The sequence below is a fragment of the Rhododendron vialii genome, chromosome 1a (genome assembly GCF_030253575.1).
Source record: "Rhododendron vialii isolate Sample 1 chromosome 1a, ASM3025357v1".
Classification (NCBI taxonomy): Eukaryota; Viridiplantae; Streptophyta; class Magnoliopsida; order Ericales; family Ericaceae; genus Rhododendron; species Rhododendron vialii.
This window is the reverse complement of record NC_080557.1, coordinates 48,743,902-48,771,484: the sequence shown is the minus strand read 5'-3', so window position 1 is coordinate 48,771,484 and position 27,583 is coordinate 48,743,902. Positions and strand designations below refer to the sequence as shown.

The following is a 27,583-nucleotide window of genomic DNA, read 5'->3' as shown; positions in this document are numbered from 1 at the left end:
TATGAGACCACGTCCGTCGAACGACCGTAGACTTAATTGTGTCCAAAGTTGTGTTCCTGATCCAATCAAATGGGCGGTGGCTTTGTTGTTAAAAGAAGAAAATAAAATGGGCCTGTTTGGGCCCCCATATCCCAGACAGTAGTCCAAACCCGGAGAAACCTTTGATTTTTGGTGGGGCCAAATTATGGCCCATATCCCAGACCCCAGCCCAGTGCGTCAATTTTGTCCAAATTGAGTTTTGATGCGCCTGCGCCTGCCTTCTTCGTTTAGCTTGCAGGAGCGGAGCGGAGCAGTAGTAATTTGGGGGGAAATCGCGTGCGAGGAAGGAAGGGAATGAGATGATGGCGCAACCGTGCGTCTTCACATCGGCAGCGTCTGCTTCTTCTTCTCTCATCAGATTCAACACCGCCTCCCCTATACCCAGCTCTTGTTCCGATACCACAACCCTCTCTCTCCCATCCCACCACCGTTTTCTTTCCAGGTACGTACACTACTCCTACTTTCTTTTTTCAACGACTCCTTATCTCTTTATAATGGACCATAAGGTTTCTGCATTCTATTACTTTGTGTATTTGTCTCTTGTTTTTGCAGCAAATTAAGATATATACCTGTTGACCAAAGGAATGCTCGGAATTATGCAGTGAAGAAGGGCCTCAAGTCCGTCTACTCGGGTGGCCTTTGGGAGTCCAACTGGAGTTCATGCCAAGGGATTTCGTCCATTAGGTACATGATTAATCTCACAACTCACTCTCATTTGATGGCTGTTTATTTGCTTTGGGTTTGTTTGAATAAATCTTGAATTTCACTGTAATTAGGGATGATTTACAAGTCCCATCTTCACACCACTTCCAAGTCAATAATGTATATGGAGAAGAAGGGCCACCGCCAGTGGTCCAGGAGGGTTTACAGTTTGTTGCCAGTAAACTTTTTGAACATGTAAGGGACTAGACTAGGCTGTGTGTTTTCTTCATATATTAGTAACGTTTGGTCCACTGTCTAACTGTTTCTTCGTTTATTGACAATTTTTTTTTGGTTTATAACTGGTTTCTTAAGAGGATAATACGTTGCGGTGGACCAGTTGATGCTGATATGGCAAACTTTATAGTTGCTCAGCTTCTCTATCTTGATGCTGTTGATCCTAACAAGGTCTGTTTTCTGGTTTCCCCTTTTGTAAAGTTTGTTTTTGCATATTATGTAATCATTTTTGTCGCCTTAAATTCTTCTCCTTTTATTGTGCACCAGCTCTGGGTTCTGTTCTTTGCTTTCGGTAGTTTTTGTTTTATTTTTTGTGGGATTAGTTTCTTTTTCTTTTATAAGGTTTTAACACATTTCAAAGTAACGAAAAAAAGAAGATGATATTTATGAATTTCAACAGTGTTTCAAACTAGTTTACAACCTAAGTGCTACTTACAATGACCTCTCCTGAAAATCTCATTGAAGTTAAACTGCGTAATGTCATCACTTATATTTGTTCTTAGTCTATATATTGGATTGGTAGCCATCTTACAACTTGCAAATGATTGTGAAAGCTTTTAAGCCTTGTCATTTTATCATACACCTCTACAGTTTTACAGTTATCATATTTTTTATTGGAGGCATTTTTGGATGGCCAATTTGTGACTACAAATGATGCATGATGTAAAGCACATTCTCACAATAGTGGTTAATTTTGTTGGGACCTCAATGTGCACGTACTCACTTGCAGTACCTGTGGTTGAAAACATAAGTTTTACTAATAGAGGATGGGAGGAGGATTGCTTGTAAGTTGCAACTAGGCACCAAGTATAAAAATGAAATGGAAGCAATAAAAAAAAACCTTTACCGCTTACCGAATAGAATGATTCATGGATTTTGATTGGTGTTCTAAGTTGAACTCTTTTTTATAGTTGGATGGTATAAAACTGATTTAATTTTTAACAGGATATTGTCATGTATGTGAACTCTCCAGGAGGATCAGTTACAGCTGGTAATATTCTTTTTCTTTTTTGTATTTGTCCGTGACTAATTTGTCCCTTTCTTGATGTTTTGCACAATTCTTTCGTTGAAATTCCTGTTTATTTTCTTGCTCTGATCATTTACAGGTATGGCCATATTTGACATGATGAGGCATATACGCCCGGATGTTTCCACTGTATGTGTCGGGCTCGCCGCTAGGTAATTTGTTGATGAAGGTTTTGTAATGCCTCTTCCATTGTGCATATATTGTTCACTAAAATTGTCAACTAATGGTTCTTTCTTTGATGAATCTGATTTACAATGCCCATGCTTTTTACTGAGTCATGTAGATGTATAAAAATCATTTACCTACCTTCTCAAAAGAGTTGTGGAAATTTATCTCCAAATTTGTTTGTTCCAATGCTTTGTTTTTGTTTACTCTGTTATCTCCAAATTTATTTAAATTTTCTCTTCATTTTTTTTCTCCCGTTACTTCCATGTTGGTACCTCTCTTTTATGGTAGTTTAATGGGGCTCAGTTCATTGCAAACTGATGCCTTTTTACTGTGGATCTCTTTAGCTTTACTGATGGTCATGGACTGGGAACAAGTATTGGATGCAGGTGTCGAACAAGCTGGACTTTCCTAGAATATTTTCCTATCTACTGGTTTTAGTTTCTGAAGAATTAGAGGATTTAGTTGTCTAATTCTTTTACGGGAGTGAAACATGTATCACATTCCCTTCTCTTGTGACTTGTCATACTTTGTGACACAGGTCCACTTTTGAGTGGAAGGAAGAATACATGTAGTACTTGTTTTCCGTGGGGTAGATGATAGTTTGGCATTATTCGAACCTCCTTTACTTATGAGTTTGCTGGGCTTGTAGGTATGGGAGGAGTAATGTGTTTATGAGTTAATCATGTCTTGTCCGGGGATGTGAGCATCGACTAAGTTCATGGTTCAACATGATGTTAGCTGGAACATGGATTGTTCCTGTTCAAGGAACGAGAAAGTTGTGCGACACATGGCCTAATTATGGTATGAAAGGGTTAGGCTTCTACAACATATAATGTTGGAATGTACTTCTTCAAAGAGATAAATAAGCAATGAATTTGTGGTATATTTCCTAAATTATTTGCACAAAACATAATTTTAGGTGTATCATGACCAATTCTTTTACTCTTGGTCTTGCTAAAGCTCCACTCTATCTAGATTTATGCTTTATGACATTAGGAATATTTTCTCCCAAGGTAAATTCTAAGGAATAAATAGGAAAAACTTTGGGGACCGCTTTGGAGATCGTAGTACACTTTTCGGAACGAAGGTGTACCATGATTTGGAACGAGTGTTCCAATAAATAATTTATCTAGGGTGTGAGAGTTATGTGGTAACACGGTCTGAGAAAGGTGGTTTACATGAAAGAAGACAAGTCCACATTCTGTCAGATCATTTTTGGTACAAAATTTTGGCATAGCATAGGTTATTAAAATGGTATTGTTGCTGCAAGCGGCCCTTGCAGGCTGAAACCTGAGCTGTCTGCTAGGTAGCTGTTGATAATAGAATTAGGGAGCTAGTATGCTTTGCACGTTGTCAATGGGCATTATTTGAATGTTATATTAACCGCTCTTAGCAAGAATCATGGTTCGAGCACGGAGATATCACGCTGCACAAACTTGGCTATAATCCTGATGCCAGTTAACATAACCAAGGGAATGGCGAACTGCAAGACACCAACGTGTTCTTTTTCCTTTTCTTTTCTTTTCTTTTTCTTTTTTTTTTTTGTAGTAGGATTGGCATTTTTTTGTCTGATATTTTGTTGATGCAAATTATGGAGTTCTTATGATGGTGCTCTTGACAGAGGCTGCAGGGTTATTCTGTATGTGAATATTTTTATCTACTTATGTCTGTCAAGGAATGGTCCAGAATCTCCAGGATGCATGTTTGTGTAGGCATGATTCGTTATGTTCCTGGTGGAGTTTTCTTAACGGAATATGTTTTGCTGCTTGCATTACTTGTCATAAAAGTGTTCGCTTTTACTTATGGACATCATGTTTTCTGCATGAACAGCATGGGGGCTTTCCTACTTGCTGCTGGAACAAAAGGTGAACGACGTGACTCGCAATGTGTGTTTGCAATTTTATATCTTTTGGCCTTTATGTAATGACTTTGCTAAACATGTTTCTTGGTCGCACTGGCAACTGAAGGAAAAAGATACAGTCTGCCAGACTCTAGGATAATGATTCAGCAGCCTCTTAGCGGAGCTCAAGGTTTTGCGACTCAAATAAATATTCAGGTATCCCTCATGTTGCATTTCATTTTTTGCTGGGCATATTTTTTTTGTTACTTAGTTTACAACGGCTGATTTAACCTTGCAGATATATTGAAATGCCTATGTCTATCACTAACTTAAACTTTATGCTGAAAAAAAATAGACTGGTGTAGACCCTATCGAGAAGAGGGCTTATGGATGACAATTTTTAAAATGGCGTGGTCCCTTTTTTGAGCATTCAGAAACGAGTCAGTCTTTTGTGAGTTTGGTTTATATTTATAGCATTATAGGAGATGTCATGTAATGGTGTTCTTTTAATGTTCGTGTTGTTTTTACTTCAATGTACTGCGACTCTGCGAGCTTTATATCTTTGTGGATGGACCTATCATCCTTTCCCTAGGGACTGTTTCAGTAGTCCTTCATTAGAAACAAATTAAGAAGACAACCACGGAGGAGGAAATGAAAATGAGAAGGCAAATGCTTTATGATACACCAGATCCAGCCAAGTTACTTATAGAGAGAGTAAATTTGTTATTTCCTGATCCCTCCCTTCTATTTCAAACATGTGTTGCAACGTGTATCCCATGGTGGAATAAGCTAAGTACATCGAAAAATGGACTTTTGTCTGTCCTGATCCATTGACAAGTCAGAAAACCTTGAAATGGTGCCTAAACTTGGATTTGTTGATGTAATTGTGATGGGTTCCTTTGAGAGGGTTTTCAATCCATTAAATTTAAGCAATGAGGCGATTGAGAGTTATTAGATACGGCCATAGGTGGTAGATTGTACTTTCAAATTCTCACATCCATTGTTGAATTCTTTATGCTCAGGAAGTTATTTTTTATGACTGTGATTTAGTTTTTTGTTGCTGTTCCGTTGAAGGCTTTAATTTAAGCTTTTACTTTGTTACATGCATGTGTACTCATGTTTTCTTACTGTCCATCTTGATAAAACAGAAGAAAGGAAAGGATCAGTAGGCAAAATAGCAAAATCGCGAACTTGTGATGTTACTTGTGACCCTGATTAGTTGCAATCTGTTGTCTAGGCAGATGAAATAGCGTTTCACAAGGCAAACCTTACCACCTATCTGGCCCTTTTCTCTGGTCAAAACATTGATCAGGTCTACCGGGACACGGACAAGGATAACTTCATGAGTCCTAAAGAAGCAAAGGAGTATGGGCTTATAGATGGTATTATCATGAATCCTCGCAAAGCTCTCCAACCTCTAGCAGCATCAGCAGCTAGTGCAGGCCGATAAAAAATATATCAGCAGCTAGTGCAGATCAGTAATGGCAATTATGTGTGTAAACTTACCTCCCTGTGGTTCTTCTGTGTCAAATTACTTGCTAGCTGTGCTGTAATGGAATTGATCATGATCTTGTATTCGTTCTCTCTTAGATTGTGACTCATGTCAATTTCTGTACACATAGAACAGTGAATGAAAATGCGTTTCCACCTTTTTCCATCCCACTGCTGCTGCTGATTATCATGGTAAGTGTCATCTTCTTCTGGATTTGTTCGTCGAACCATGCTGCTTTTTGAGGTACGCCAAATAACAACAATAGAACCCATGTAGTCCCCAATCATTGGGGTATAGGCAAGGCAGGATTGGAGACAGACCTAATCTTTGGTAATATGTACAAAGTGGCTTCTCTCATAATACCGTTGAAACAGTCCCCCCCCCCCCCCCCCCTATACCTATTTTGCTGCAGAACCATTGAGGCACACCAGATCAAGAGCATAAAAACATCTGGTTTGCCTCCCCCCTCCTCCTTTTCTTCTATTTCAATCCGTTTCGGTCGGGTCCTGTGTTTCAAAATGTAGCAGTTAAAAGTTCTGTCGGATTGCTTTAATTTCTTGACTCACCTCCTTTGGGTTGTGCATGAGACTTTCATGCACTTACATTGGGACGATCTTTTATAAACTTCACGAACTGTGTTTCTTTGTTTGAAGGAATTTTTTGTGGTCTTTGCTTCGTTAAATGCATTAGAGATAGAAAAAGCTGACAGTGGAAATTTGTCCAACATGGATGAGATCAGAGACGTTATACTTGCTCCATATTGACAGGTCCAAGCATACTAAAATATTGTGATATACTTTTAAATTGTCATCTTTTTAAGAAATATAGCGTGCAGTGTTATTTAATAATTAACGATCAATGAATTGAGATCATCAACAGGGTAGAAATAATGTCTAATGCGTTTTTGTTGGCAATTGATTATTTGGTACAGTGGATAGCCATGATCACACTGGCCTCTACCGTATCCCTAGAATTTGGCTGTAGTTAGTGGTCTATAATTGTACTAGCTGGGCCTTCTCTTTAACATGAGTTGCCCGATTAGAGATTTGGTGACATCTGTTTGCTGTGCATCACTCCTCTTAGCTATCCAGCAGCTTATATATACATTGCAACCAACCTTAAGAATATATTTTTACGAAGTACCTTTATGTGAGCTTATTTATCACCAATTTTGTGTGTAGTATAGGTATTTGTGTTCCTTCTTTCTCAACAAACCATTTTGTTTTGGATTAAATTGGCATGAGAGTGTGGCACAATGGTGGGAAAGAGCAGCTCTTCAGATCTGCCTAGCCAGACTCTCCACTGCCAACTACCACTCCACCTTTATCCATAACCCACATCTTTTCTCTCTCTTCCTTTGTTCGATTTTCCATTTCCTTCTATCCTCTCGTTTGCCTCATCAGCTTAGCTGCGCTCATTCATGCTTTGGCTGGCTGGTTTGCCTCATCAGCTTAGCTGCGCTCATTCATCCCTTGGCTGGCTGGATGCCGCTTATAAGTAAATCAACAAAGGCCATTTTCTGACCCCGTTTATATGCTGCTTGGATTTTGATATATATGCACTCTACGAGTTCATATTGGTTTCAGTATCAAGGTTAGCATATCAGCCGGAATTGTTTTGGTCATAAAAGAAGCACTAGTTTGATAAGCAGAGTTGTGTTCTTTCCTGGGTTACATGAGACGATGCTTTATTAGTCAAGGACGGTGGAGAAGCCGGTGGTTGATGATACCATTTTTGGGGTTGTGAAGGAGGAGAGGTGTGTTGATAGGGTGGTTATGGCAGCGGGCTTTGGTGCATTGTGGTGGCGGAGATTGAGAGATGAGGTTGAGACGCTGGTGTTTATGGTTGAGGTTGATAAAGAGATGTCAATGGGTGTTGGGTTCGTTGACTTTGTTGGTTGGTGGTTGTATTACCAATCTGTGACAATTGGATTTGTTAGGACTTAGGATTGTAAGGGGCATTATGTGGGTGGGAGTAAATACTAGTAATATTGCTATGTACTGTACTGGAGGACGGTAGAAGAAGAAAATCCAAAAGGGATGTTAGATACGCTATACCAAACAACTACACCATCTATTATATTTTTTGTGGGGCCCACTCCGGGTCCCACAAAAATACAAAAAAATGCCCATAAATTTTAAAGTAATGTTTTATAGGGTATTGTAAAAAATCAGCTCCACATATCAATAAGTATTATTTTTGGATTCATATGGGTGAGGCGAAACCAGAAATAATACTTACTGATAACCGTTGGAGCTGATTTTTTACAGGGCTCCATAAAACATTTATTTTAAAATTTATGAGCATTTTTCTATATTTTTATGGGACTCGAAGTGAGACTCACAAAAAATATAATGGATGATGTAGTGGTTTCGTGTAGTCTATCTAGACTTATTGATAACTCTTTCCTCTTTTTTTCTGGTACATCAAAATTCATTGGTAGCTCTTTCACTATGGCGATAATGAAGACAAGGTCTAAACTAGACCGCTTCAACTACGTCTCTATCTTGTACGTATGATTTATTCTTCCCGTGTCAGGTATTTTTGATTCTCTCTTTTTTTCTTTTCTCTTCTTTTCTTTTTGTAATTTCCGTATCAAGAAAAATTCTTGGATGTGGTCAAGTCAATGGTACTCGTTTTCTTTTTCGTATCCTTGTAAAATACTAGTATGAGCTTCTCTACCTATTGTACGAATTTCTTAGTGACCAAAACTTTAACAGGAGAAGATAAAAAAAGCAAAATAACCGATCGAATATGTTAGGCAAAGCTCTTGCCAATATTTTCACAATGCCATTTCTTGTGTACAATTTAACAGCAAGTTGGACGTTGTCAAAATTGTCACATCATAACCAAAAAAAACCTTGAAACTAATGAGGCAATATAGTGAACAAAATAAATAGAATAATGGCATTGTAGCGAAGCATAATTTGGGGCCAAAACGACAAAAACTAGGGAAGATGCTGCAAGATGATGTTTATTATTTTCTCAAAAAGATGTCAATGGTTTTTAGGGTCGCTGACTTTGTGGAGGGTTTTTTTTTTTTTTTTAAAGATACTTTGTGGAGGTTAACATGCTCTAAAATGATGCTTTGACTAAGTCAGCACCTTATCGAAGGTTGCAGTTTATTTGATCTACTAGTACATAAGAAGAAGATTACCATCTTAATCTTCAGCTTAAGTTAAGAAAACTATCATCATCCTATTCGCGACCAAGTTATTTGTTTCTACTAGCTACTTCAATATGGCAAATTCCCCGTGCTCTTTCCCTTCATTCGGAATCAGTGAAATCTACCGCAGTTACAATTCGTTCACTGGGTTTGAAAAACAAGAATCTTTCAGCAAAAGGAAACAAGAAGAATTATCAGGTATCGAAAATTTGGGAGCTACTCATTCATTTTGTTCTGAATATGGCTTTTACCAGGAAAACAACCCACCTGGTAAGAGAGTAAATTTCGCCAGAGATATTGAACCCTCATTTCCAGAATTTGCACCATCACCACCAATTTACAGCCCTGGCATATTGAGTGGTTTCGAGTTTGACCCCACTTTCCTATCAGCCAACCAATCACTTTCGGAAATCCTGGGGGAGGAGGAGCAGTCTTCCTTTTCTGTAGTATCTTTACAGCTCCTGACAAATTCCGCTAGCGGAATCGAGAAGTTGAAGGGAGAAATTCGTAGCGATTATGAGATTAGCTATGCAGGCGGCCATAAATTGTCGACTGAAGAAATCATGAGAGTGGCCGGAGAGAGGTTCATACAGTTGTCTACCCAAAGAGTTGATGGTTCCTCCTCGATGCATATCCACCCGTATGGTTATGCTTTCTCTGGTCTCTCTTTCGAAGACACCCAAGATGTGGAACTAGTCCACCTCCTTCTAGCTGCAGCTGAGAAGGTGGGGTATCAGCAGTTTGCCAGCGCGAGCAGATTGCTCACTAGCTGCGAATGGTTATCTTCGGCCACAGGCAATCCTGTCCAGAGAGTTGTTTCCTACTTTGCTGGAGCGCTGAGGGAGAGGATTGATAGGGAAACAGGAAGATTCGCATCATGGAAAATGGAGGGGAATGATAATTACAGTATGGCAGGCTCAGGGACACGCGTGAGTTCGAACCTTGCGTTGTTGAAATTCCACCAGGAACTCCCCTTTTCTCAGGTCATGCTATTTCCCGGAATTCAAGCGATTTTAGAAAACATTAAATCGGATACCAAGATCCATTTGGTTGATCTCCGAATCAGGAGTGGCGTACAATGGGTGATCTTGATGCAAGCTCTAACAGAACGAGTTTTGCACCCAATTGAGAATCTAAAGATAACTGCAGTGGGGACAACAGGTGGAGAGAATATGGAGGAAACGGGAAAGAGGTTAGCAAATTTTGCCGAGTCCCTGAACTTGCCTTTCTCATTTAACGTAGTTCTCTTATCAGACATTAAGGACCTTACGACGGAACATTTCAATACAGAAGATGGTGAGGCTGTGGTTATTTACTCTCAAACCATACTTCCATCAATGATCTCAAGGCCTAACTGTTTGGAAAATCTCATGGGAGTGATAAGGAAGCTTAATCCAGCCATAATGGTAGTCATTGAAGTCGAAGCAAATCACAATTCGCCTTCGTTTTTCAATCGCTTCATTGAGGCACTTTTCTTCTATAGTGCCCTTTTCGATTGTTTGGAGGAATTTGGAAATCAAGACGATCAGTACAGAATCACACTTGAGGGAAAGTTTTTCGGTGATGTGATCCATAATATAGTTGCAGCTGAAGGTGAGGAAAGGGTCAATAGGAATGTGAAGATGAGTGTATGGAGGGCATTCTTTGCTAGGTTTGGAATGGTGGGAGCTGAACTCAGTGAGTCAGCTTTGTACCAAGCTAATTTGATTGTCAAGCAGTTTGCCTTTGGGAGTTATTGCACTCTAGAGAATGATGGGAAGTGCCTAACTGTGGGATGGAAAGGGACTCCAATTCATTCCCTTTCCACTTGGAAGTTCCTTTGACAATTCGTTGTTTTTCTAATTCTTTTGATTGTGTCCCCTAGATCTAATTACGGAGTGTGTGGTAGATCTAACCTTTATGAAAACCTTATTGGATACCTGTCGTTGTGTGAATGTGTGTTCCCTTTCCTCTTGTTCAAAAGCATCTGTAACTTTTTATGTCTCATGATCAAATTGTAAGGTGATGATTAGAAGCTTCAATCAGTTATCTTTAAAATGCAACAAATCTTTATGTAGGCTAATGTAAGTGCACCACTTGATCCCTTGATTGCCCCTAAATTGGACATTTACATGAACCCTAATGAACATTTACAAGCTAACTCCCAAGACAACAGGTGACAAAGAAACAAACTAATAGGCAATCTGACAACTTCTGCTCTACCACATTTCTCTTCTTTCAAAATGCAAATGGTAATACAACAATTCATTCCAGGTATCTGGAACGCCAGGAAGACACCAATGGCTACAGTCTTGAAAGCTAGAAGAGTAGCTCTTACGAAATTTTCTACCATATACAGATGGGTGAGCATCGATTCTGTACTCGGATAAACTGGTTACATTCAAGTAAGTTACCGGAGTTTTCATCTGCTTTATGACCTTCTCCACAATAGAATTCTTCTCAGGGTAGTTGAAACTTGAAATTTTGGGAAGTGGTTCAGTAGCTTCTTTGCAGTGACCACCGGAATTCCACTGGCCTCCTCTGTCCAAACAAATGAAAGTTCACTCAGCAAGTTAAACGAGCAGGGAGATGGGAATTGATCCTCTAGTTTTGTATGCTAGTAAGGTCAAACCTGAAATGGGAAGGGGCAGAACTTCGAAAGAAAACTTGGTTTTTTCCTGGATTGGTATGTTTATCAACCCATGAAGCCCATGTTACTAAAGCCCTTTGGAAAGCTGTTGAAACATCAAGATGAGGGTGAACTTGGCCCCTTTCCTGGTAATAGTTGATCCTGTAACGAGAAAACTAGGGGGGTTTTCAAGAAATTTATAACTGATGGGTAATACCATTACCTAAACTTGGCTTCATATTAGTTACATATCAGAACTACCAAAGCTAACTTCAATTCCTTATAAATGTTCAATAAGTTCTAGTTATGGTTTGCTTAGCAGCTCTCAAAAACTTATGAATCAGTCAAACTAGTGTTCCTGGAGAAGGACAGGGGACTAAATCGTGCATTGATTGCTTTCAAAAGAAAAGGAAGTAGGATCCAAATTGGAGTGAGGGAGGGACCTTGTTAGTTTTCTCATGAGAATTCGTCTAGAACATTTCAGTTGATCATTTCTAGCTAATTGGGAACCAAGCATGGAAACTTGTTTCAGAAAAGTACTAACCCAGCTTTTGTTTTGAAATGAGTCCACCAATGTGCAGTGTTGAAGACCAGAATATCAGCTCCTCTCCATCTCGATGAGCCCTTATCTATAGTGTCAATCTTCAAGGTTTGCACCCGTTTCTTGCCGAGCCTTGCCTTGCTTTCATGAACCAAGAAATGGGTTGCATAGTACTCGACTGTGCACTTATAATCCTGCAAAAAATACCTCGATAAACCAAACTCTGCCGATACCCTCAAAGTCAAAACAGAATCAACAACATTCTCATTAGGATTTTAGAGAACTACCACAAACTTGAAACTGTAATCTCCCTTCTCTTTGGTGATCCTCCGCCCACGAGTCTCGTACACCCTCTTCGGATCTTTGATTGCTCCCATTAGCAGACACAGCATGGATTCCCATTGGTTTCTGTTAATTGAATCCCCCACAAAAACTAGTCTCTTCCCCCTAATCAGTTCTAGCATTTTCGTTGCATTGAACCTAAATACAACCCAACACCAAGCAGTTAGTATTTTAGTAAAGCAAATTTTTACTAACCCCACACGCAATTGTTAGACAACCATATGCTCCCTCACACAACACTTGGAACACTGAACACTAAACACAACACAATGTTGCGTAAATCAAGTACAAAATCCTAATTAATTGACCATGAAGATCCAGCACACTATAACTTACTTGAAAATGAAGCTTCAAATAAAATGCAGGAAAGACAAATGAAGTACCTTGGAATGTCACAATCTTGAGGCTGCCACCTCCACTTCATGTACTCTTTATCCAATCTGCCATTACCTTGACAATCAAAACCTTCATCTATGAAGGGACATGAAACATTTGTGTACAGAGCGTAGTTCTCATCAGAAACCCACCTCCCTTTGGTAACATCACAATTTCTACTTTTGCGGTCTTCGATTATCTCTCCACTTGAAACTTCATTTTTCTCAGGCAAATTATAAAAAACATTCTTTTGCGTACTTGTCGATTTACCATTTCCAGCAGCTCCTTGGTATATTCCATTATCTGATACTTCGGACTCATTTTCCCTTCTCTTAAGCAACCCCGCAATTGAACCTTGAGCAAACCCGTAAGTATTTTCAGATTTCGCGACACGATTACTGATGGAAGTTCCATTTATAGCAAAATTCGCAATATTCCCATGGCCTGACACTTCCGTACCACCTTCCTTGGTCTGAAATCTTGGAACATTAGCAAACCGGGACCTATTTTCTGGTGTCGTGAAATGGGTATCAATCAGAATTGCTGAGAAATTTCTAGTGGAAGCGGTCGAAGTCTGAAGAGTTAAGGGCTTGAGGCCTAGACTTTGAGTGGGCGTGTTGAACATAAAATGGGTTTGTTGGTGAACAGAAGAAGTAGCCCTAATAAGCCAGAGGGAGAAGAAGATTAGAAAAATGACGGAGGAAGAGATTGTGAAAGCAAACAGCAAGAATCTAGTGGTTTTAATGGAGAAACTCCTCAGCTTCTCCATCTACGGTGACAAACAGAAGACTGTGGAAGACAGACAGAAGACTGGGAAAAACGATGATATTTTAGGTCAAAGAAAACGTGGTGAGATTAGGTAGGAGTGTAGATTAATAAAAGGAAGACAAATGTTGTTATGCTGGGAAAAAAATTTGCAAGAACATGGTCACGTTGAAATGAAATGGAAGAGAAGCAGATAAGTATGATGTTTTTCACTAGTTGGTTGGTTCCCCTGGAGTGATGGGGAGAGAGAGTGGGGGCTGTTTCTCAGGGGAAACCCCCAAGCAACAGCGCAAATATCAAGGCCGGCTGGTAGGTATGCGTTATCAACCAACCCACATTCTTTTTTTTTTTTAAAAAAAAAATTCTTTCCTCTTCTTTTCTTTTTTTCCACTGCTGTAAACCATTTTTTAATTACTAATTTTAACAAGGGAAATGATATTGACACTCTCAAAATTAATGCAGGCACTCCAAAAATAAAAGAAAATGACTTTGAAATTACACTGATTTTGGAGTACATGCATCAATTTTTAGAGTGCCAATATCATTTCCCTTTAACAACCTGTATTGTAAGATTAAAAATAATATTTTACAAAAAATAAGTACTTATTGCAACAAAAAATAAGTACTTATTGTAATTTTCAAGCTTAAAAATAATAATTTTATTAAAATAAAAAAAATATGCAATATAAATTTTAATTGATAGATTTCAATAAAATCTATCAAACCCTGTAAAAAAAAATTAAAAATTTATTTTCGTAAGTCCATTATTTTAAAACTTGAAAATAAGTCCTTATTTTTTAAGTACTTATTTGAGAAAATGGGGTGAAAAAACAAAAAACAAACACTCATTCGGGTCATATGGGCATACTAGTGACAACCATTGCAGAAGCAACAAATTTTATTCAAAAGGCCAACACCATACTTCACCAAATACAGGACTCACAAAAGTGGGGGAAAATGAAAAAACCGAAATGTTTAATATAATATAGTACTCCGTATAAAACAAAGACTTGTTGAGTAGAGGATATATTCTGAACCTTGCGCTTGCACACTACACAACCTTAATAAACACAACAAACAATCCTAACCATAATCGAATTAAGAATCGATCATGGCATCTTGCCTCAATCTAACTATCAAAAACTGCCTCCATCAAGACGTGCTTTCTCCTAGGGTAACCCAACCCCAGAATGTGGTTCAAATACACTTTTTCATCCTTCACCGTTGCAGCCGTTACTAATCGATGGCTCTGCCCCTTGGACTTGCCTATCACCTTGGCAGTCTCCCAATCATTGGAACTTTCAACCAGTCTCGAAGGGTTTCCAGCAACCACGAGCCTTGTCGGAGATAATAGCTCTAAACCATCTCCAAATGAAAGTGGGCCCCCTTCCACCTCAATTAACTTCACGTCATCTCCCTTCTCTATCTCAACCTTGAACAAATTACCAGAGAAAGTGTGGATTACTACTAAATACCCGTTAGGATGATAAACAATCCCGTTAAGGCCGACTATGTTTTTGTACCACTCTTTTGGAATGAAGAGTGGGCTTGTAATGGTTGATTGGAACTCTCCATTCACCCCAACCTTCCAAATCTTGTTTCCTTGGGCATCAGTGATATACGAGTTGCCCACTGCATCCACCGTTACATCATCTGCAAAAGTTTTTCCATCTCCTACACAATTGAAAACAGGGGACATCTTTCTGGTAAATAGGAATATTAAGCAACCCTAGAAATAATAATATAAAGCAATAGATATTAACCAGTATCTACTCTAGTACTCTAGTGGGACCATGCATGTTGGCTTTGTATCATGTGAAAGTTTCTCCTACTCACCCATGTTACTTTGTTCTTTAACAACATTGAGTTGGTGATCACTGTTACTCTCACCGGTGATAATTTGATATAAACAAGCCATAGATATACACCATCAATACTATATAACCTGTGAGAATTCAGAGAGAGAAATGCTATATAAATCAGTCCATAATTCTTATTCAAGATGATCTTTTGGTAATTCTTTCATCTTAGAAATGGTACACCCTCTTAATAGATTACAACTTTGCTTGTGGTGTATTAACTTCACGACATGGTGTCATAGATCTTCCAAGAGATCACAACTACGAAAATAGAATGTGAAACACTAGCACTCACATATATGTGCATGTGTGGGGCGGGCGCATCATATGTATGCATAAACCACCCACTCCACTTGTAGTTATTTTCTAATTTGGTTAATAGTTCGTCCGGTAAAGTGAATATATTCAATATAGAATTCAATGGTGCCAGTGTTGGGTGAGCCAACCAAGTATGGCCATTGAAAGAAGACAATTAAGCCGCGCCTCTATTTTGGTTGAAAATGATCTCCCCACTGAGACAAAGAAAGACAGGGAGCCAGCTATGTTATTTTGGATGTAACTCACTCCAACCTCACAAACTACGACTATATTTTAGAACAATGCCAAGGTACATGAAAAGTTCCTCCGAAAATGTCCTGAGAGAGAAATGAATGGTTCAAATTCACTTTGATGTTTGGGTCTTACACATCAAAGTGAATCTCAATCATTAATTTCACTTCTCCAGACATTTTCGGAGAAACTTTTTCTGGATCTTAACATTTTCGTAAATTATAATACTTAGAAGACCACATATGTGGCTGTTTCTTTGACAAGATACTAACATCAGAATGGATTATATATCCGAGGTCACTAACTCTCCAACATTTTATTAAAATAGTTTTCATCCAGACTAAACTGGACATATATAATCTCACAAAGTGTAGGATATATAATACCACGGGATATGATATTATTAATCCTATTATTAGTAAATCTCAGCTAGTATAAGGTTATATAACTATAACTAGTTCTGTCAAACAAATGGGGCAAAAGGGCTCATAGTAAATCAGATAGAAAATTTTGGAACTTGTATGTAGATTAGTACTAATAAGAATCGCCTACCAATAAGAAAGTAGCTCATCCACCAACCACCATACCAACTACATGTGACAATGACATGACTCACATGCCTCCATGGAATGGGCCTTCCACAATAGTAGTAATTATATATACTCGCCAACCAAAGTAAATGGCAAGCTCCAAATAAAATAAAAAAATCACTTTTTAATTCGTGGGATTAACATTATTTGAATTAAACTCTCAACCAAATACACACAAAATTTTAGTTGGCCTCCTTGCCAATCTCTGCTATGAGACAGAATCTTGGTTAAGCCGATTACAAATATGTGAAGACAAAAGTCGAGTCATGGTTAACCCGATTATTATAAAAGCAGGGATCGATAAATCTAATGATAAAGAGTTCAAAAAGGAGCGTGCGTACCACATGCACCTCTAAATAAGTGCTCACTGCTCACTTTAGGTCGTAATGAAAATTGAAATCAGAAGAATTGTGTGTACTGGGGCCAAAGCACAAGGCTAAAATGTAATCTATCATTAAAAAAAATACTACTCCCCTTTTGTTTTTGTATTTGTATTTCTTTTCCTGTGTGGAATAATAAAATTTCTCTTCGCAGGTGACAGGTAAAAATAAAGGAGGAAGAATATGATGACAAAAAAATCACTACTCCTTCCTACATGAAAATAAGAAGAGACTACAGAGTGCAGAAGTATATACTTGTGTTTTTTAACTTTTTTTTGGGGGTTTCTAAGATTTTGGTACCTGAGCCACTGAGTTGAGTAAGAAACAATCGGTCCCACGTGGTCAAATCATACGCCGCGACTGCACCGTAGCGATTACCAAACACGTCGGCGATCGCCACCAACAAACGATTCCTAGGGGGGTCGACGACGAGACCCAGAGAGGCGTTGCCGGCCAAGTCAACGTCCGTGACTACCCGAACTTCCTCCAGTACCGTACCCGGAGAGTAGTCGTCGGGCACCCGGATCTGGCCCACACCCCCCTCCATGAAAGAGACGAGGAAGCGAGTGTTGAGATCGTCCCACTTTGCGCCCTCCCTGAACCATCCGGTGCTGTGGTAGTGGTACACGTGGGATGTTGGTTTCGCTGTTTCCAGGGATATGAGGTACGCGATGGGGACCGCCGATATGACCAGGAGGAGGAGGAAAAATTTGGCAGAACAGAAGAAAGACGCCATGGGAGCTAGAGATTAAAAAGACTGAGCAAACTCGCAAAGAGAGGAGATCAAGTAGTGGATAGCAAATACTCTTGAACTGATTGCATATGTGTGTGTATAAATACTCCTATATTGAGATTTGAGAGAGAGAGAGAGAGATTTGTTGGAGTAGTTAAAGAAAAGAAGTAGCAGTAGTGGGACTGATCGCAAACAGGTGAGAAATGTGGGCAAGAACACGCAATCAACGGTTTGGATGCGCGAGCTAATACCACGTTGTATCGTTCGGTACTGAAAAATTTTCCGATCAAGGGTAAGAGGGCCACGTGTCTAGCTGTTGGGACTATGATACTAATAAATTCTTTTTGGAGTTAGGTTCAGAATTGGGGTGCGGGCTTGTCTTGTCTTCTCTCGGTTTGACAAATATCAGGCCTGTTTCAGAACCGGAATAAGAATTTATTTTTTATTTAATAATAAGATGTGTTCTATAAAATGGTGAATAAGTACTTATTTTTTAAAAAGGTAATTTCAAACTCAAAAATCATATGCTTACGCAAATAATTTTCCTATCACTATGAATTTTGTTTAATAGATCTCATTGAGATCTTTAATACGGTGCAAAAAAATTTGAAAATTTATTTTTCATTTACATTATTTTTAAGTTTAAAAATGTAAAAATAAGTTGCTTATTTAAATTTTGTGAAACAAAACTTCAAAATAAATTTTTATAAAATAAGAAAATTTCTGGAACAGATCCTCAGTTGGTCCAAAAAGGCTGCTGAGCTAAAGAAAATCAAGCCATCTCAAATGACTATAAGGCATAAATACCGGAGTACATTTTTTTTCTCAATTGCAAAAATCGGTATCTTTCTTTCGAGACATTTTCAACTGTCAGATCAAGTGATAATTTTTTAGTTTTAAAATTTTTACATGATCCAATGGTAACAGTGACGTAACACTGAACAATAACAGAAATATAACAAAATTTAGGTGAAAAGAATTTGAGAGAATAATAAGGGTGTATATAAGCCCATTTAATAGGTGGGAATTGAACGGAACATAGCCCATACTATTTTGTACATTAGAGCGGCTCTCTAGTCTAGCTATTCGCGGTCCGTCATTCTTTTTAGAATGAAAGGCACTACTAATTTCTTTCGCCTACGTAATCAATAGGAAGTTAAATAAGGATGACAAGGCATATTGAAAATATCGCAACAAAACTTTTTCAATTCTTATTTTATGAATAAAGAAGATTGATGAAATGCCGTGCGGATCCTTACCAAACAATTAAATTATGAACATCCAAGCCAAAATAATTTTTGCTCACATTTAACAAATGGATTGCGTGTCCAATTTTTAGCACTACCTTACATGTTCTCTCACTTTTTAAACAGAGAAAATGAGAAATGTGATTTGTTTCTACTAGCGACAAAGATATTACTGAATATTAGGAGAGCTTAGTCTAAACACAACCAGACACGTTGTTGAATAACATAACATTAAAAGTTGAAACCCGAAAATATATTTACATATTTTTTTTGTATAATACTACTTTTGAAAAGTTTGTTTGGTAGAAAAAAAATTGACATTTGCTCCTACGAGATTTATAGGGGACAAAAAGGTTATTTTTTGTACTAAAGAATGTTTTAAATTGTTTTTAAAAATATACATTTTTTTTCAGTGTCAAAACAATACGCCCAAGAATAGAGTAATAACCATAAACGATTGAGTCTTTAAATCAAATTTTCTGGGAAGTGATTATAAAACATCCATTTTACCACTAAAAAAACGACCCGTATTTGTATTTTCTTTTTTGTTTTTTTTGGATAGTGATAATGTCAAAATTATCTTTGTTGATGCCAAAACTCCCGTGCAAAAAAACCTTATAGATTACACATGGTACAAGCTTTTGTTGTACCAAAATTTTGACGAAACAAAAGCAGTTTTGATATAATCATTTTCCATTTGTTTTGTTCTTGGATGAGGCCTAGCACCAGGGTGCGAGTCGTGCGACCCAAACTGCAGCTGGAGCTTAACCCGCAAGGCTGAAAGTTAAAAACAAGGGCCGAGTTGGAGCCGTCAAACGAACGGGCGTCAAAAATACCCCTAGAAACTCTCTTCCATTTCGGACAGATCTTCTCGTAGCTTTCGATTTCTTTTGCGGCGGATTTCGAATCAACTTCCTCCAGGTAAAGCTTAATTGGATTTTCGATCAAATCGATCCGCTCTTTGAGATGTCGTCGTCATAGCATGCTTTTATGGATCTACTACTTTTCGATCTATAAAAGCTGTGCAAATGGTTAGTTTGATTTTCTTGTTCCGTCGGAGTCGCTCTCTCGTCTTTGGGAGTCCAACTGCTTCCGGTTTGTATGTATCGGAAATGCTTCATGGGTTACGTAATTCATTTTCTATGCTTTATTTGTGTTTTTACTTACTGTATAATTTGGTGAAGGATTATGATTATCTCAATATGCTAGTTCTTAATTCATGTGATTTTTAGTCTGTTGATTACTATGGGATTTCGACAATCTTTTGTGTGAAGTGTTGCAATGTCAGGATGTGAGAGAGAGTGACCTCTTTCAGTTAATATCTATACAGTCATTCTCTTATTCATTTGTGAGTTTCATCCCCAATTGTTTTCTTCGAAATCCCTCATCGATTAGCATCCCTAGAATTACCTATTCTTTTGGAGGTGGTTAGTTTCGTCATTTGCAAATCTGCTTTAAAATTTGTGGAATCCCCCGGCTGTGGTAGGGTAGGTGAGCCTTTGCTTGGACATTACTGGCAAAGAAAACTTGTTAGTATTATCTATCAAGTAGTATTTGAAGGAAGTTTTACTAATATATAGGGGTTCGGTTTGAAAACCTTGTTGGCCCACTGTTCTGATTAAGGGATTCATTGGATTGTTTGTTTGGTGGGGTGCTTATTTTCTAAGGCTGATATTAGCCCTTATATGGTTAAAGAATTGTTACCGTTTTTGTTTTGACATCAACACTAGTATGTCATTTCACTTTTTGTTTCCGTATCAGCACTAGCATGCCATTTTTTCCCTTTGGGTTTCCCCCTCATGTTCGTCAGTACCATTTGGTGCTTAAGTTGCCTCAAGTTCATCGACACATTAAGTTTGTCATAAGTTAGGATTCCTAACTACTTTGGTTTGCCACCTAACCATGACTTTTGAAGGGAAAGTTTAACTAAGGCTGCAGACTAGTGCTTGCTTGCTCTTTCGCTTTATCAATTCAAAAGCTGTGGAAGATTAAATTATTTAAAACAAGAAAAATGTTGCTACTTATCACCCAAAAAAAAAATTGCTAAAACATATGGAAAATTCAGGTAATTTGGAAGCTTTGAGATAAATATCAACATATTAATGTTGGTTGGTGGTCCCAACAAAATGACATCTTGCGGTTTAGATTGTGTCTGTCGAGAGCCATTATTACCTTGACACTAAAGACCTGGTTGTGGCAAGCCTTGGTGGTCACTGGTTTAAGGTTCAACGATCAATCAACGCTTTAATGATGTAGTTTGCAGTTGTTTCAAATAAAAATCTATTGTGGCCTTCTTTAAACTTACAAATGAAATTTTAGTTCATGGTTTATTGGTTTCATTAACCTTAACCAATGTTTCAGTTACTCTCTCTCTCTCTCTCTCTCTCTCTCTCTCTCTCTCTGTCTGTGGCCTTCTTTGAACTTACTAATGAAATTTTAGTTCATGGTTTATTGGTTTCAGTAACCTTAACTAATGTTCCAGTTACACACTCTCTCTCTCTCAACCCTGGTAATAAGAGCAGAAAGGCGCTGTGCTTGTTACGTGCAGGTTCACTATCTTTTCATTGCAGAAGCAGAATGGCTGCACATAAGGTTGCTCACGCGACTTTGACAGGACCAAGTGTGGTGAAGGAGATACTTATTGGCATCTCACTTGGCTTGGTAGCAGGTGGACTATGGAAAATGCATCACTGGAATGAGCAGAGGAAAACGAGAGCATTCTATGATTTGCTAGAGAAAGGTGAGATTAGCGTTGTTGCAGAAGAATAACAAGGCGGTATGGTTACTATGGTATCACTGTACTGAATCCAATTCATGGTGTGTTTTAATACTCAATGTTCCTTTCCTGGCTCTTAAACTATGTTTGAACTTTAAATCATAACTACTATTATTGTACTGAATTCTCTGAATTACATTGCTGCTCGACAGTCTGGAGAGCCTAAAAGCTTTTCTGTTTTTTTGCTTGTTATTGCAATTTATGGCTTCTGGACCTGAGAATTTTGTGGATGCCTAGATAGCTGTTTCTTGTGTTACTTGTGCATGGTTCATTTCTATCTACTCTTTGAAGGAAAACGGTTATGACGAGAACAAGATTGAGTAGTTTGGTTAATCAGATGAACTGTGGTCACTATACAGTGTTTCGAACTTCTCACTGGTTGCTTTTGGCCTTGGTCATAACTGGTTCATTTTTGTTGTGTTGCTGAACATTCAGCTATTTGATTGGGTTGGGTTTTATTTATTGAAGATTTTCGCGTTCACTTGTAGTTTGTATCTTATGTGTTTGGTAGAAAACTTTGAGTGCTTCAGTACCGCGTACCTATTCACCTCACATGGCACGCCAACGGTTTTAGATATCAATAGATTCCATGTTCAAAGAGTTACATCATGGTACAAATAGCTTACAACCATGTACAAGGAATTCCTTCAAAGAGAGGAATCCTTCAAATCCAGATAATAGTTGCTTTTGTTGTGAACAAAGTGAAGCAAGTATTGTATGCCTTTCCCAACATCATATGCCATCAGCCCTATCCTTCCTCCAACCCAACTCCCCATTTGGCTCCCAGCAAGAAAACCCACCCACCCAAGTCTCCCCTCTCCAATAACCCCTCCAGCGTAGGACCCGAAAAAGGTTCCAGTGCCCCTAATGGCGCCCTCTGCTAGGGTACCTCCTACCCAAATGGTTTCAAAGAAGTCCCATGCAGAAGATATAACAGGCCCCATTATGTGCTTTGCTTGTCGAGTTGCTCTTCTTTTTGCTTCATTCCCCTTTTGATATGCCCATTTAACGGCTTCTTCAAGGCTCTGTCCCTCGGACAGTTTCTCCCTCATAGCAGCCTCAGTTGCCTCGCTTACTTGCTTATGAACATGAGCGGCTCTGATGTAGTAGAAATAAAGCTTGACAATTTCCTTAACCGCACATGCTATGGTTCCATAGCTCATGTCAAAGCAGTTCAAGAATGTAAACCTCTCTGTCCTGCTTTTCGAAGAAGCTTCTTCCCCAACTAGCTGCCGGCATTTTTCAGCTGTAATGAGATGAGAGCACGACATCGTAAGGAACGTGATTTAGCAAGAAATTAGGTACCCTGCACCCGTTAGCGCCATAACACCCTTATTTTGGTCCATATAACTCGCGCTGCCTTTTTATTTCCAACTAAAGCCATTGTTACATTATTATGGCTGATAATATGAAAAGGCCATTGTTGCGTAATCCCATATAAGTTTTTTGCGGAAAGATTCTGTTTGTATACCGTTGTGTTATTACATAAATGAGCATAAATGTACCTGTTATGTGGAGTGCAATAATGCCAGCCATGAAGAGCAGGGTTAGCCTCATTTCCATGAAGGGCGGCGCTGGAGGACTCCTCTAGAAAATGAGATACTACAAACGATAGTTCTATGGTGTTATATGCTTGGCAAAGAAAGGAGTATAGGAAAGAAAAGAATCTGGTTGCCCATGGAATAATATATGAGAATATGGATACTGAGAAGCAAAGCAAGCATTGATGCCGATAAACTAACAAGAAACTCCCGAAGATCAAATGAAGATGGAAAAAAGTCATTTTTTACTGTTCATTCCTACCAAAACAAATTGCAGATAAAACCGACCTCAAAAATTGTTTGTAAATGTTTAAACTGAGTAATTATGTAATCCGCTTTTTCTGTATATATTTCGTGAATTACCAACCGAAGTCTCTCAATTGTTGAGAAAACAAAAATGGACAACCCCGCTTTCGTTTTGACAGAGAGAATGAAAGGGCTTATTGGTCATTCCATCGGGGAAATTCCAAACAACAGGTTTTTGCTACACAAAAAATATCTTCAAACAGGCATGATGCGGAAGCTTGTGATTGGCAGACTCGTGATAAGATATGTGCGTTCACAGAACATTACGGTTCCCAATTAGATTGCTTCTCATATAAGTAAATCAGACTCACTCTCCCACCATTCGAACTACTGCACTGCACTGCACGGTTATTATCACTTCCCCAAAAATCTCAAGAATGGCAACAATTTCTGGTGTGAGCCTCTCAACGCCAAGAATCATGGCCAAGGCCTCAGACCCATCTAAGGTCCACACCATAGCATCCCCCTGGCTGAACAACCCATGGAAGAGATCCAACCAATTCGGGGCGGGCCGCATGTACGTCCGGCCCGTGGCTGCAGCACCGGAGAAGATATCGGAGAAGGTGGAAGAGAGCATCAAGAGCGCGGAGGAGAAATGCTCCGAGGATCCGGTGAGCGGAGAGTGCGCAGCAGCGTGGGATGAGGTGGAGGAGCTGAGCGCAGCGGCTAGCCATGCCAGGGACAAGAAGAAGGACTCCGACCCACTTGAGACCTTCTGCAAGGATAACCCGGAGACCGATGAGTGCCGCACTTATGATAATTGATTCATGATTTCTTGTCCTGCTTTCTTTTATGATGACAAATGAACTGTTTAGACTTTTGTTGGTTGTATAATGATATCATCGGACTTGTCCTGTTGAATACTCCTTGAATGATAAATACGTTTGGTAATGCATCTATTTTTTGTGTTATTTGTTTTCTTTGACAGGAGCCAGAGCTGCTTATTTGGATGATACTAGTAAAAGATTTCCCAAACTGAATTACCTCCTTCCAAGTTTAGTTTCTTTACTAGTATAGATTTGAGTATAATTTTCTCACCCACATCACGTGCAGTGAAATGTAATCTTGTGGTCAAGGATGAGCTTAATTCCGAATGTTTGAGTAATTTCGGAACACGATTCTTGATCCTACTTGTAAGATCTTACAAATCTTGCTTCCACATGTTCTTGATATATATAGTATATCGGATAAGATGTAGTGAAAGTCTCGTTAAATTGATTCATGTGCTGAACTTCTGAACTACTACTGTAACTCGTTAAGGGGTATATTCGTACCACCAGTCCACGCAGAGAAGTAGTCCTGGATCCTCTCTCTCCTTCCAAACACTGGAATGCCTATAGTTTGTACCCTCTCAAAGGGCAGAGAAGTAGTCCTGGATCCTATCTCTCCTTCCAAACACTGGAATGCCTGTAGTTTGTACCCTCTCAAAGGGCAACGCCAGTATTGGTAGACACGCATAATAGTATACAATTTAGGTGACGAATATGTAAAAGACACAGCCTTTAAACTAAAGTGGTGTCTTCCAGATTCAATCTTGCATTTAGTTACATACATACTGGAGACATCAACAATCCATTGTAAAATTGTAGCGATCCTCGCAAGCACACTTGGACCAAATGAATTGAAATAAAGCTGGCCAGGCCAACCAACTTACTACAAAGTAACCATTGAAATAGGAATGAGTAATAGTATTAATTGGCATTGAGTTAACATCTTCAACACCCTACAAAAAATATTGATTACTCGTAATCACCGTTGAGCAGGGACAGGAGGATAACTGATCCACAACCGTATCAATTACTCGTATTCTGAACCCAGAACAATGAAAGAGAGGTTACTCCCCACAAGCAATTGCCACGTGTTTGGCTTGATGTAGGAGCACTACCACAAATTCCAAGAACCATCCCCGACTAATGAATCAAACCAAGTTACATTCACACACATACAAACACATGTTCTATATACGGAGAAAAGATTTGAATGCATTCGAAACACAAGAGTATCAGCAAGGCAGTGGCAAACACAAACACGAACACAAATCAACCATCCGACAATATATAGAAAACACCAATTGTTCTGACATTAAAGCAAGCTAAAAACACATTGACAGTACGATCTGAGGCCCTACCATTCAAGGCACCAAAACACACATAGCAAACTTAAACAGATAAAAGCATATAAGCTTATAAACATATACTACGAAAAAGACCGTGGTAACCAACTTAAACCACGAAATCGAAATCAACATAGCATCTCAAGACGCACTTCTTCTGGTGCTGATGGAAGAATTCAGCACCGAAACATGCTTGAAGGAGCAGCAACTGTCTGCATTGGACAGGGGAGCTGCCATGGTTCCAGCAAAGCATCTGGAATTTCAGGGATGTCCACTGTGTACCCAACAACTTCCTCCGCAATCTGGAGAACCGTATTCAGTGCACGAAGCCGATCAGTCAATTCGGCAAGCTGAGCTCTCATGACATTGTTCTGAGATGCAATCCCAACGTAGACATTGGCAACGCTATTGATCTTCTCCTCAATGAGCCTGTTCTCGTTTTGCAGCTGGGTCACTTGACTAATCAGACCTTCCACATGCTGCTGCTTCCTCATACGGGACCTCCTAGCTGATTCCCTGTTGGATTTCATCCTCTTCCTTTTCCTGTCGTCCACCCCCGCGTACCGCTTATTCCCATCGGATCCTGAACTTGCCGTCTGTTTCACTGAATCCATCTATCTATCTTTGGCAATTAATAAACGGTTGGTTTCTCTTAAGCTTGAAATTCCAAAAGGTTATTCGAAATTTCCTCTTCTTGGATCAAAGGAAAATTGGGCGTTTGAAGTTTTCTCTTTCCAGGCCAAAGGGGAAATTGGGTGTTAGGGTTTTCAGAATAGGGCAAAATAGAATTGGGATTCCAAAAATAACAAGAAATACTAAATGTGAAAGTGATTTAATTCATGAAAACACGTAGAACCAGTAGAGAAACACAACCGAGAAGGAGTGCAGCATCCGAATCCGGCGCATAAGAAAACTCATTAAGAATATGAAATCATCGAATCAAGGAAAAACCCAGGTCATAGAATGGAGAAATCGAATGGATGTGTAATCTGTTGATGACAATAAACACTAGATTTGAAGAAAGACTACCTGCGATTCCACAGAAAACAACCCAACATAAGCAATCAACTCATCAGCAACATAAGAAATTGAGGAATACAAGAAGAAGAAGAAACTAACTAAATTGAAAGAAACGAATAAATCGAAAACATAAGAAATAACAAAAGAGAAGAAAACAAGAAAAGGGGCAAACTTACAGAGGGGCGATGCAACCAAAGCTTGGAGGAAAAAAGGCAACGATTGCTCTATGATGGGGTATATATAGCCGAAATTGGGGTGGGTTTGACCTAATTGGAAGGGGTAGATAACGCACTTTTTATTCTTTTTTTAAAATAAAAAAAATATCCGTATGGTGGAACTTGAGGGGGGTCCGTCGGTGTTGTGCTGATGCAGATGATGACGCGTTGTTGAAGACAGCTGGACTGTCAATAGAGCCTGTTTGGCAGTGAGTTAATTCAAGCGATGCTTCTCCGTAGTGGTGTCCAGATTCAAGATTACAGACTGTCATACATGGCTTAACACGATTTCCATCATAATTAAACTCATTTTTAAGTACTACTCGCTATTTCTCTTACTTCTCACACAAAAATGACAAAAAAAACTAATGCGAATTTTTAAAAATAAGACAAACAAATAAATCACTTGATTTTGTAATCCAAACCCACTCTTATTTCTTCAATTTTACACCTTTCATACATAGTTTAGTTACGCGTTGTTCCGCTAATATTCTTATTTTTTAAGTACTTATTTTTTGTTTTACGAAACGTGTCATTTTCTCGTAATATGTCACTTTTAATTCAAAAAATAGATACTAATTTTTAAAATAACTATTTATTTTAGTTAGTGGAATACATAAATTTACATAAGTTGAAGCACTATAAAATAAAATAAAAAAGAGGAAAGGTATAATTATTAAGGTGTTTCACTACTACTCCACTATTAAGAAAAACAATACAGTCATCCCGTGAATGTCATAGAATTTCAACCCCAAAACAATGTTACACCTTTTAGATACATATATTTTAGTTTTCGAGTGATTTTTCATACACCAAAACTATTTTTCTACACCTTTAAAAATCCAATAAAAAAGCCCCCTGTAATTTAAGACATGTAAAATAATTGGAACTCATAATTTTATTAATTGTATTTCTACCAAGTGTTTTTGAAACATGATTTTTTCCCCCTGTCTTG

At 38.6% G+C, this 27,583-nt stretch overlaps 8 protein-coding genes across 16 annotated transcripts; 4 read left to right on the top strand and 4 right to left on the bottom strand.

Annotated features, from left to right (window-relative positions):
- The first annotated feature begins 229 nt into the window (after positions 1-229).
- Positions 230-5,667, top strand: LOC131304938 (ATP-dependent Clp protease proteolytic subunit 5, chloroplastic-like). 6 transcript variants are annotated; one of them, XM_058332367.1, is made up of 10 exons: positions 256-481; positions 592-723; positions 807-936; positions 1,054-1,146; positions 1,921-1,966; positions 2,082-2,154; positions 4,001-4,035; positions 4,138-4,226; positions 5,248-5,452; positions 5,485-5,667. In XM_058332367.1, the coding sequence occupies exons 1-10, from the start codon at positions 339-341 to the stop codon at positions 5,490-5,492; spliced, it is 954 nt and encodes a 317-aa protein (XP_058188350.1). In that variant the 5' UTR covers positions 256-338; the 3' UTR covers positions 5,493-5,667. The 6 variants fall into 6 exon arrangements, with proteins under 6 accessions (XP_058188351.1, XP_058188355.1, XP_058188354.1 ...); XM_058332368.1 differs by having other exon boundaries at positions 230-481; positions 816-936; positions 5,248-5,667; XM_058332372.1 differs by having other exon boundaries at positions 255-481; positions 816-936; positions 5,252-5,667.
- Positions 5,668-8,602: 2,935 nt separating this feature from the next.
- Positions 8,603-10,687, top strand: LOC131304701 (DELLA protein RGL1-like). The gene has a single exon (XM_058332037.1). The coding sequence runs from the start codon at positions 8,743-8,745 to the stop codon at positions 10,489-10,491; it is 1,749 nt and encodes a 582-aa protein (XP_058188020.1). The 5' UTR covers positions 8,603-8,742; the 3' UTR covers positions 10,492-10,687.
- Positions 8,729-13,589, bottom strand: LOC131304716 (protein trichome birefringence-like 6). 2 transcript variants are annotated; one of them, XM_058332063.1, is made up of 6 exons: positions 12,687-13,580; positions 12,543-12,599; positions 12,105-12,297; positions 11,821-12,011; positions 11,280-11,438; positions 8,729-11,188 (listed from the first exon to the last, which is right to left on the bottom strand). In XM_058332063.1, exons 1-6 carry the CDS (start codon positions 13,301-13,303, stop codon positions 10,867-10,869), a joined length of 1,539 nt encoding a protein of 512 aa, XP_058188046.1. In that variant the 5' UTR covers positions 13,304-13,580; the 3' UTR covers positions 8,729-10,866. The 2 variants fall into 2 exon arrangements, with proteins under 2 accessions (XP_058188046.1, XP_058188042.1); XM_058332059.1 differs by having other exon boundaries at positions 12,543-13,589.
- Positions 13,590-14,179: 590 nt separating this feature from the next.
- LOC131304905 (uncharacterized) lies at positions 14,180-17,787 on the bottom strand. The gene is made up of 2 exons (XM_058332364.1): positions 16,978-17,787; positions 14,180-14,973 (listed from the first exon to the last, which is right to left on the bottom strand). Exons 1-2 carry the CDS (start codon positions 17,411-17,413, stop codon positions 14,429-14,431), a joined length of 981 nt encoding a protein of 326 aa, XP_058188347.1. The 5' UTR covers positions 17,414-17,787; the 3' UTR covers positions 14,180-14,428.
- A 1,634-nt stretch (positions 17,788-19,421) lies between these two features.
- Positions 19,422-21,648, top strand: LOC131305729 (probable cytochrome c oxidase subunit 5C-1). 3 transcript variants are annotated; one of them, XM_058332432.1, is made up of 2 exons: positions 19,422-19,578; positions 21,206-21,648. In XM_058332432.1, the coding sequence occupies exon 2, from the start codon at positions 21,235-21,237 to the stop codon at positions 21,424-21,426; it is 192 nt and encodes a 63-aa protein (XP_058188415.1). In that variant the 5' UTR covers positions 19,422-19,578; positions 21,206-21,234; the 3' UTR covers positions 21,427-21,648. The 3 variants fall into 3 exon arrangements, with proteins under 3 accessions (XP_058188415.1, XP_058188414.1, XP_058188416.1); XM_058332431.1 differs by lacking the exon at positions 19,422-19,578 and adding an exon at positions 19,583-19,688; XM_058332433.1 differs by lacking the exon at positions 19,422-19,578 and adding an exon at positions 19,733-19,756.
- Positions 21,287-23,347, bottom strand: LOC131305318 (uncharacterized). The gene is made up of 2 exons (XM_058332398.1): positions 22,939-23,347; positions 21,287-22,679 (listed from the first exon to the last, which is right to left on the bottom strand). The coding sequence occupies exons 1-2, from the start codon at positions 22,994-22,996 to the stop codon at positions 22,081-22,083; spliced, it is 657 nt and encodes a 218-aa protein (XP_058188381.1). The 5' UTR covers positions 22,997-23,347; the 3' UTR covers positions 21,287-22,080.
- A 257-nt stretch (positions 23,348-23,604) lies between these two features.
- On the bottom strand, positions 23,605-26,736 carry LOC131305563 (bZIP transcription factor 53). Its single transcript, XM_058332417.1, has 2 exons — positions 26,590-26,736; positions 23,605-26,422 (listed from the first exon to the last, which is right to left on the bottom strand). Exon 2 carries the CDS (start codon positions 26,005-26,007, stop codon positions 25,570-25,572), a length of 438 nt encoding a protein of 145 aa, XP_058188400.1. The 5' UTR covers positions 26,008-26,422; positions 26,590-26,736; the 3' UTR covers positions 23,605-25,569.
- LOC131305687 (calvin cycle protein CP12-1, chloroplastic) lies at positions 23,658-24,191 on the top strand. The gene has a single exon (XM_058332428.1). It carries the CDS (start codon positions 23,658-23,660, stop codon positions 24,042-24,044), a length of 387 nt encoding a protein of 128 aa, XP_058188411.1. The 3' UTR covers positions 24,045-24,191.
- Positions 26,737-27,583: the final 847 nt, after the last annotated feature.